The sequence below is a fragment of the Buceros rhinoceros genome, unplaced genomic scaffold, assembly GCF_000710305.1.
Source record: "Buceros rhinoceros silvestris isolate BGI_N320 unplaced genomic scaffold, ASM71030v1 scaffold20038, whole genome shotgun sequence".
Lineage (NCBI taxonomy): Eukaryota > Metazoa > Chordata > Aves > Bucerotiformes > Bucerotidae > Buceros > Buceros rhinoceros.
The window spans coordinates 11,199-21,345 of record NW_010428872.1 but is presented as its reverse complement, the minus strand read 5'-3'; the positions used below and the strand labels follow the sequence as shown (position 1 = coordinate 21,345).

General features: G+C 41.1%; 1 protein-coding gene across 1 annotated transcript in view; it reads left to right on the top strand.

Annotated features, from left to right (window-relative positions):
• Positions 1 to 10,147, top strand: part of LOC104498996 (WASH complex subunit FAM21-like) — a 36,551-nt gene that overhangs the window by 17,624 nt on the left and 8,780 nt on the right. Inside the window, exons 17-25 of the mRNA XM_010142445.1 lie at positions 363 to 479; positions 1,872 to 2,035; positions 2,470 to 2,581; positions 3,475 to 3,660; positions 4,306 to 4,311; positions 4,717 to 4,899; positions 7,162 to 7,290; positions 7,488 to 7,583; positions 8,627 to 8,743. Coding sequence (XP_010140747.1) covers positions 363 to 479; positions 1,872 to 2,035; positions 2,470 to 2,581; positions 3,475 to 3,660; positions 4,306 to 4,311; positions 4,717 to 4,899; positions 7,162 to 7,290; positions 7,488 to 7,583; positions 8,627 to 8,743 — 1,110 coding nt within the window. The remainder of the gene's footprint in view (positions 1 to 362; positions 480 to 1,871; positions 2,036 to 2,469; positions 2,582 to 3,474; positions 3,661 to 4,305; positions 4,312 to 4,716; positions 4,900 to 7,161; positions 7,291 to 7,487; positions 7,584 to 8,626; positions 8,744 to 10,147) is intronic.

Below are 10,147 nucleotides of genomic sequence, written 5' to 3'. Positions count from 1 at the left end.
GTTCAGCTTGTCTGTTGTGTATCTTCTTGAACAGGATTCATTCTCTCTTTCATTATGTAGACGTGGAAACAGTGTATTAGTTGCTGTGCAACACAATTGCTGTGTGGTGGTTTTTGGCAGCTGGCTAAGCCTTATGGTGGAGAATCTGTGGGTCAAAACCAGTCTGCATGCTTATGAGTTTCTGGTCTATCGTTTGTAGAATTTTCTGAACTCAAATACCATATCACACCATCATTTCTTGATCCTACTCCTCTGAGAAGTGGGTGGAAAATGTCTTGTATGCTGATGACTTTACAGTGAGCTTTTCCTTGTGGCTTTGGCTTTTGATTTTTTTAATTTTGTTTTTATTGTTTTATTTTAAGGATCTTTTTGGTGTGGTACCTGCCAAGACACAACAGGAAAACCCCCCAGAAGAGAAAGCAAAACAGTCAGAGCTGCTTAAGAAAGCCTCCAGCTTATTGTTTAGCAGTGATGAGGAGGTACTGAGAACTAAGGTTTGGTTGAATGGAGTTACTGGGCTTTACACTGGGCAAAGCATGAAACTGTTGAGACAGGAACCACAGTCAAACCAGTCCCTACCCCAATCCTGTGAATTGTTTGCAATTTTCTTGCCCCAAATTCTCTCAGGATCTAGGTAACAGAAGTCATGTGAAAGACAAAATTCGGTATTTTCCATGTAATTTATAGAAAGATCAGTAGCAAGTGGCTAACAAATCTGACTTAAAAATATTAATTTTAAATTAATTTTAAAATAAGTTTGCTCTCACTGCTTTTATTTCTGTAAGGAGAGTTTAGCAGTTCTATATAGATATGTGGTGAGTTTGTTTTGGGGTGGCTTGTTTTTTTGTGTGTGTGGTGGTGTTTGCATTTGTTTGCTTGGGTTTTGGTGGGGGGTTTTGTTTGGTTTTTTTATATCTAGGGATGGGAAAAATGCAACATAAATAACTAGGCTTCCCAGAGAACAATCCGCTTCTAAACATGGATTGCATGTTGTCCTGAATCTTAAATGAAAGCCAGAAACTCTAAGTAAATGAGAAACTTGTCTGGAAAGTCTTTGAATTAATTCACATGAACAGGTTCCAGACTCTTCTTAACTATCCCACCCCCCAAAATTACTCTTTTGTGTAGACTTTTGTGTAAGATTTTTATTACCTGTCCTGTAATTGCTTGTTTAGTGGATACTGGTAATATCTTTAGATGCATTTTTATCTTAAAGTAGAATAAACCAAGCTCATACTTAAACATGCCTGTGGTCCCTTTCAGTAAAGGGACAAACAGAGATGGGAAATGGGGCGAACCACTTGGAATGCTGGGAATAAAAAACCCCACCAGTCAGAAAACTCTCACAATCCCAGAAATGTTTTCTTCTAATGTAGTTTTTTGACTTGTTCAGTGAGTAGACTTGATTGAGTGCTAGCTCTAGAGGGGGGAAAAAAAAGGTTGAAAATTGAGGAAATAAGTGCAGCATCATGCACTCTCGTAATGAGGAGTCTTGGGTGTGGATGTTGTGGGTTTTTTTCTTGGGTTTTGTTTTGTTTTTTTCCCATACAACAAACTTGCTAATTTAAGTGACTCAGATTAGGTCCTGCTGGGTGACCTTACTCTTGTGACTGCAGCTGACACTGACCTCAGTTATCAAGAGCAACTACAATAGTAAAGTGTTCACCCCGTTTTATTGGGCAAATTCCTGAAGGTGGCCAGGCCCTCTGCAAAGCCTGAGCAATGTCAGATTACAGCAGCTAACACAAAGGCAGGAACATAAACTAGTAGAGAGATGCAAGGACTGTCAAGAGGCTGAAGTATTTCTCCTTATAGAGAAGATAGGAGAGTGGCTTTGACAAAGGAAAACTTACGGGTTCCTTCTTTTTAAGGAACACTGGAATGTCTCCAAGCCAGCTAAACTTCCTCCTGAAGATGACCGCAAAAAGGATTCTGCAAAACCAACGAGTGCTGTTAGTCAAGCTAAAGCTGTGAAGAAGATGAGCCTCTTTGAGGAAGAGGATGAGGAGGATTTATTTGCAATCACTAAAGAGAGGTGACAGTCCTGGAAGGGAAGGGGTGGCTTTTTTCAGATCAGTCCAGCAGCGCCCTCAAAACTGGACAGACCGAGGCACATTGCAAGTGTTGTTCCTTGCTACTGCTGTTGAGGAGGAAGTAGAGGTGTATGAGTGGGAATGGGCAGAGCTGGGTTCTTTTATCGTTTGTATCTGTTGTGGATCATTCTTCTTACCACCACTGAACTGGGCTTTCTGTTTGCGTGCCTGACATATAAAATCCTCTTGACCTCTTAATTTTCACTTCTGTGAAGACAGGAAGGGAGGGTGGTAGAATTGTTGAGACAGTGAGGAAGCTGAGTCCTGTATCTGGGACCACTTGTTGCAAATAATTGTCCTGAGTGATACTTTTAAACAGATGCAGCGCATGGCCTTTGAAACTTTTGCACTCAGTCTTCCACTTTCTCCTCTGCAGCCAAAGAAAGCCACAGAAGATATCGTTGTTGTTTGAAGATGATGCTGTTAATGGAGAATCGCTCTTCAGCTCCCAATCAACACTACTTCCTTCAGCTGCTAAGACTGCAGTGGTACCTCCTCTTTCTTTATAAATTAATGTGGAACACTGAGTCTTTTTATAGTCTATCTTCCTTGTGAGGTACCGAATGTAAGTCTACCTTAGTTTAGTGGTAGTTCTAGCAAATTGGGAATGGGAACAGGGCAGTCTGAGCCCTTACACATAAAACTTCTTATTACCATCAGTCTAATAGGATTTCAAAGTTTTCTTGATCACTAACCCTAGATTTGTTTGGTTTATGCTAAAATCTCTTCCTGAGGATGTTTTGAGAGCTCTCAACCAGAAATACTATTAAAAGGAACAAACAGCTTAGTGCTGCCTGTGAAGCTAGGGCTTCAGCCTTTGTGTCACCTCAACCCAAGCTGATTTACATGTGTCTGCAGGCTTCTTACTGGTGCTCTGTTGAGGGTGCTTATGCTATACTTTGTCTTGTGAGGTTACCCCATAGCGTACTGCCTGTCTGGTTGTGCTTTGGAATTGAGAGTAGGAGTTCCAAAAGCTTAACGCAGCAGTATCTGTAGTGTGGGAATTGCTGTACGTGTGTGTGTGCTGCCCCCACTCCCTCACTTGCCTTTCCAGGCAAAACAGTTGTCATGGCCCATAAAGATAATAGAAGAAAAAACAAGCAAGCCACGGTTTAGCTGCTGGCAGTCACAGAAAACAGTGCACTAATCAGACGAGATTCCCAGGATATCTGCTCTAAGGTTGCAAGGACTTCCTGGCACTCTCCAATCAGACTTAAGAGACTCTGACTAGAAATCAGAAGTCACAAACCATGGGAGGAAAGTAGAAGTCAAACATGTTGCCAGTGTCCTAGAACCCTGCAGAAGGCAAACTAAGACTCTGCTATCCCACAGCAGCATATGACACCAATTTTGTGTCACCAACACTCTCTTAATTTTTCAGGTGAAAGTAAAACCAGCACAAGGACCACCTTTTTTTAATGAAGGAGAAAAGGAGGAAAAGGAAGACCTGCCAGATCAAGCAGCAAAGTCTGACCAGGTAGAAGATACATTGTGGTGTTCAGAAGAGCCTGAAGCAGTTCCTGTGCCTAGAGGAACAGATGTTGCAGGGCAGCGAACAAAGGAAAAAGTGAGGGATTTTCTTACATTAATCTGAAGTTTGGTAAAGGTTCAGTTTAAAAAAAACCCCATCAATCTAACAATGCTGCTCTGGGACAGAATTCTTTTTCTGTATTGCCCCTTCTATTGCTGAGGAGAGAGTAACTGTCTCCATTTAACATCATCATTTGTCAGTCAAATAGCAAATTGGTTAAATGGCATTTAAAAGTTGTTTCCCAACTGATGTACATGAGAGAATTGTTTGGGTTGGGTTTTCTTTTTCAGGGGGAGAGGTGGGGATTGGGGGGGAAGGTGGAGGAGGGGCAGAAAATCGTTTTCTTTTTTCTTCCAGAGTGGGTTGGGTAATCTTTACTCTCATGATCAGAGCTTTGCTTTAAAAGAGCCTGTGTAGGCTCTGCTTCAAGGTCAGTAACTTTTTTCAACATACTGTAAGATGAGTTATAAATAGTGTTGGTAGCTGTGGCATTCAGGATTGTGAATTTCTCCTGGACAATACTGTTACAGAACAGCATCAGATGTGTATTGTTGAGCGTATTGCTGAAGAAGCTTTAGCAGAACTTAAATCTTGGGAATGGTCTTCCTGAGTAATTGTTAGGGAATGACCAGCTGATGGACTTTCAGAATAGTTATTTGCACTTTCCTGAGGACACTCAAGGTTCAGGTAATGCTGTCTACGTGAAAGAATCCCAAGTTGCATGAACTGGATACCTTCTAAAATGGCCAAGTTGCTTAATGGAGCCCTGTGGCACATGTGCAACACACAGATGAGGAGGAAACCTTATGCAGGAAGCTGATTATCAACAGTGTTACAGTGTGGGGTACAGGAGAAGACTTGTGTTCTCTTCAGAGCCGTGAAGTATGTTTTCTTCTTTGTCTCTTGCTAATCTGCATGCTGCTATTCTATCTACTTAGGAAAAATGAGTTGATTATAGTTGTCTACTTGGTAATGGATTGCAGATGTCTGACCACTGCTGGCATTTAACCAAGAAAGCATAGTGGGTTTTTGAACAAACCTGAACTAAATAACAGATTGATGAGTTGATTTTTTTACTTTGTTAATTTGCAGCCTTTTGCAGCAACATCCTCAGAGCCAGCCAGCAGTTCAGATCTGTTTGCAACTTCACCACCAGCTCTGGAGAAAGATGTCAAGACCCAAACTAAGAAAGTGTTAAGCTTATTTGAGGAGGAGGAAGAGGAAAGACTGGAAGATGATGATGGCATAAAAAATGCACTGAGAGAAATTGGTGTGGTGAGTCTAGGGAAGTTCTTGAACATTATGAAACAGTATTTCTACCTCTGCTAGTATAGTAAAGAATTTAGAATTAATAGAGAATTCTAGTTTTGTTTTTACCCTTCCCTCCCTTTGTGTCATGAAGGTTAATCTTTCTCTATTTCTAAACTTTCAGATTCTTGGGCAAGAAGTTTTTCCTGCTCCTCCCCATGATCTTGAATACCTTTGTAAACTTTTCCATCCCACTAACTCAAAAGCATTTTGCTACATGCTACTATGTAAAATTCTGTACAGATGTTTTGGTGCAGCTACTCGATGTTTGCTGTATAGAACTGATGCCCCAGTTACCCCTCAGGGACCAAGGTACTAGGAAGCAGAAGATGTGATACTTGAAGCTGTGTGGTTTATTCCTGTTTTATATTGTTGCAGTTTGCTTGGTGGATATATGCCTGCAGACTTAACTTCAGCAAGAATCATCTTTATTCTATGTTTACTTCTGTTTTTTCAAGTATGAGTATTCACTTTTTAAAAAAAGCCTCCAGTTGCCCTATTCTTGCTGTCTGGCTTTCCTGATGTGGCATATGCCATCAAGAGGTAGACTTTGAATCTTCAGTAGCAATGTCCTTTAATCCATAGCAATGTTCTTGTTTATACTTGATGCAGAGACACCAACATTTTTTCTGTAAACTTGAAGTCATGTCAAAAAGCACATACTGTCTACTACAGTACACCACAAAGTTTTGTCATCTTGGTGTGACCAAGTAAAGTAAGTTGTCATCCCGAAAGGCTATACAGTCTTTATTCAGAAGTCCCTGGAGCTGAATGAAATAGCTGACTTTTTGAGAAACCCCCCTGTTTATTGCTGCTTCTGAGTTAAAATGGATTGTTAGCTTGAGGTTAGGGCTTTTTTTTTTGGAGGGGGGGGAGGGGAACACATTCTGAGATGGTTGCAAGAAGCTACATCTGTCCTATGAACTTGTGAAGATAAAATCCTTTCAAATCTTTCCTTCAAAGCACTCAGCTGTCAGCATTTAACAGTCACAAAGTGATTAATGTGCCGAAATTCATATTCATGCAAAAATCTGAGTAGGTAATTTAAACTTAATCTTTTTGATGGGTAAATCTGAAAGGTGCTACTATTTTCATTGCTTATCTCAACTTAATATGCATTTCGTGTGTGGGTACTTGAAGAATCACATAAAGTTTTCATGTATTTGGGCATAAATAGCAGTTCTAGGGCTCTTAAAATGTGACCTGGCTTTTCATATAAAATGTAAAGTGCACAGAGAAGCTGAGAATAAAGCAGTAATAAAAATCATAGGACAGCGTGTATGGACCAGCCCTTTGGGGCTTCTGGAGACTTGGACTGGGAAGGGGAAAATTGGGCTTTATTCTTATGACTGCTGCTCCTGCTGCTTGCATTTTGAGTCTGATGTTATGCTATTGGACATTCAGTCATGCTCTTCAGAGGCATTCTTGCATTTGCATGGGTCCTGAGGAGACATAAGATACTGGCCTTCACCTAGACGTTCAGTGGGGCCTTTGCCCTTTGAAAGTCAGGCCTGGGTGCATATAGTGACCATGACCAAAGAAAGGTATTTTTTTTGGTGTCCAAGCACCTGATACTGGTTGGTTTGCCACATAGTGGAGGGCTGATACCGTCATATGTTTGATTGTCAACTTCCCCCCCACCAGCAAATTTGAAAGTACAAGTTCTTGCCAACGGCAGACAGTATGTTCTGTTCTTCATTGTGGGGGTGCGTTTGCTATAATGGGAGGAGAACAGGGAATCTAGCAACAATAATAGCTTTACAGACCTTCAACTTTGAAAAGGAGCTTAGGAAGATAATTAACCAGATGCTTTTCTACTCAATTGTCTGTCCTGCACTATCAGCTGAAAAATTCAAGGCATAAAATTCTTGCAGAAATATAAGCCTAACTGTATGCTCCTGATAACATACTGAAAACCTTTTATGTTTTTTTCCTCTTTTTCTTCATTCTAAGGAAGCTTTACAGGTAAATAGTAGTGGCTGGATCTCAGGTCAGCAGACACAGATACGTTTTGGTTAATGCCTTCTCATCAAATTGAACTGTGAATACAAATATTTACGTTGTAAGTTTTGATCAAAGTTAAATATATAACTGGCAGTTGAGATTGTATTTTTGTTACCAGGGTCATAGTGTAGCCGCAGGTGAATTGTAACATGCCTTATTGCTAGGCAAATAACCTCCTTAAGAAGGGAGTTTTTCACTGTGTGGACCTTTCTTTTCTCCTTCCAGGTTTCTGAGAAAGGTGCCCGGCCCAAAAGCACCGGAGTCTTTCAAGATGAAGAGCTCCTCTTCAGTCACAAACTTCAGAAGGACAATGATCCAGACGTTGATCTCTTTGCAAGCCCCAAGAAGTCGACAGTGAGTTCAAAGTCCTCCTCTGATCCTGCTATTTAAAAACAGTCTTTGAAATGTGCATTCTACTGGTGTTCCTTGTTTGAACACAGCTTAGAAATCACTGATTTCCAGGGAGGGCCAAGAGCTACTGTCATTTCAGGCATCATGAGCTGAAGGAGATGTGCTTTTGATCTGTGACGCACCTTTTCTTTATCCTTTAGTCTGCAAACCGTATCCTGAAGCCAACATCTGGAGGAGGGCTTTTTGGGGATGATGAGGAGGATGATCTCTTCAGTACCGCTAAAACAAACCTTCCGGTATCTGCTCCTCTACTGTAAATAGCTTTCCAGTGTCTTTTATGTGTGGAAGGAATTTGTTCCGTATGTACTCCCATGAGAAATGAAGTAACTTCTCAAATCTTTTTGAGAGAATAGAAATGGTGATTGTGGCCCTGAAAAACATAGGGTACAAACAGATACATTAGGTCTCCCAAAGCAGGGATGAGAGAATTAGATTCTTTTTCTTTTTGTGTACCGCTGGGACTGGCTTAGGTGTAAGAGAACACACCTGAGTGGAAATCAGAGTAGTAGAGTTTGTATTGTTTAATTATTTTAATGTTTAACTTACTAATATTTCTCCTCTGTAGTCCATGCATGACTGGTGAGTCTTGCTCTATGATTTATGTGATTAGAGTCTCTGCAGGTTGGTTTGATTTAAGGTAATGAATGTGGTAATAGAATCCTTGTGACCACTGTATTGTTTTTAGAGGGTGAGCAGCTGCAGTAATGAATTAGACTGTATTACAGGTGGTCTGAAGTGAAAGTCCTGACATGCATTTTAAACTGCTATTCTAAATGTATTTAGCTTAATTAAATTAAAGCCACCTTTTACTTTAGTCTATTTTCATGTCTTTAGCTGGAAGTTAGGCTAGAAACTGGCAATAGTTCCTGGAAATAGTTTACTCTGAGGACTGTGGAAGGGGTGGTCTTAAGTAATTAGTCCTTGGCAGCTATGTGAGGAGCCTGTTTGCTTGAAAACATAAAAATAGCAGCATTCCTTAGCTAGTTTTGTGCTTTTATTTTCCCTGCTGTCCAGTGCATGAGGAAATATGTATGCATATATTGAAACTCACAGTATTTAGCATAGACAGCAACGGTTGAGGTAGGTTAAAGAAATGGAGTGAAAGGTCCCTGTCATTGCAGAGCCAAAAGGCAATGCCTACTATGCATTGCAGAGTGAAAAGATGTGACTAGTTTTCAGATAGAAGCAAGATTTTAAAAAGCTTTGCTTCTTTTTTCTTAATCTGCAGACCATGCTTTTTTACCGGATTCATGTTGACTTGTGCTCTTAATACTTTCAGAAAATAGCTGAGAAGAAAACACTTAAGGCTAGTACGAGCCCTTCCTTGGAGAGCAGTAATCTGGAAAATGCTTTAAGTGCCAAACAGGACGAAGCTCTGAAGGCAGTAACTACAGAGGCAAGTACTTAAATGTGGTGTTTTGAACAGCATGCAAATTAAAAGGAGGTGTATCGTTTTGTCTCTTGAAAAGATCAAAAACTAATGCCTGGATTCACTGACTGCAAAGTGGCAACGCATGGTCAAACTTGTCTCTGCCTATCATCAGGTGCACTGAAGTTTGGGTGCTACTGATACAGTGTTTTATTCATTGCCCACACACTTATAAGGGCAAAGTATAAGGCAGCGAAGAATGACACCTCAGGTCCAGCTGGATTGAAAATTGGTGGTTTTTAATTTTTCTCTGAAGTGCCAGTATCTGTTGGAGTGAATGGGATCTTTAAAGTATAGGTAGACTTTCTCAGAGAAGAGATCAGGGCATGCAGCAAAATCTGCGGCTGTTAAGAATCTTATCTTAGAGACTTTACAATGAGCAAACAAACCTCCTATTCCTGTCCTTAAGCTTGCAGAACCAATGGTCTCAGGGAGAGGCAGTCTGGATCTGAATTTTGGCTTGTGCCTCACCAGAGCTGCTTTTTGGATTTCCAGCTGTAGGAGATTAGCTTTCCATTTCAGGGCATGGGGTGGTGCGGAGGGGGCGGGGGGTGGTAGTGGGTTTTTTTCTCCCCTGGGCTGAGGAGCACAGGGCACTCTGTAAGGCCTAGTAATTAGCCTGTCTTTCCTTATGGTGAAGTATTCCTTGAACACTTCCCTTTTTTTCATAGCTACTAACAGCCTGGTGAAGGGATGATCTCAGCCTGTCTGAGGTTCAGCTGAACACTGCATGCTTTTAAGCGGAGAACAATCTCCTCAGATACTCGAGTCCTCTGTCATGCTATCAAGACCTTAAAAACAGTGTCCAAACCTCTGTATACTCTCAGTTACTTCAACCAGGCGGAAGGAGCTCTGACTGCCCAATTGTACCAGCAGTATACAAACTAGCTCACAAAACCATGTCGTCTACAGACTTGTGGAGAAGAGCACCTTAGCTGATTTGGTTCGTTCCTGAGTCCTAAAATTGACTGAAGCCTTCAGAATAAACAGCTGTTCTTGCTCTTTCAGTCTAGTCCTATTTCTAGCACTGATGGCCTGCTTTCTATAGAGGAGCACTTGCTTCTCTGAAGCCGTTCTCCTTGCAGGCTGAGAGGCAAAATCTTTGAGCCCTTTTAACTTCTGGGTGGGCTTCATCCAAGTCTGTGGCGCTATTGTAGAAAAGAGAAAAGTTAGTTATATCGTGATCTGGTAACAAGGCTTCAGAGAGTCTTAGGGGAGGGAATAAGCAAGGAGGGAGGGTAGCTGTGGCAGATTGATTTGACTAGCGTTGTGTGTGACACAGAAGAATGGAAGCTGTTGGCAAAAGTATACAGCAAAATATAATACTGGGTGGAATGAAATGTGGTAATGAAGATGGGGTTATGGCATGGA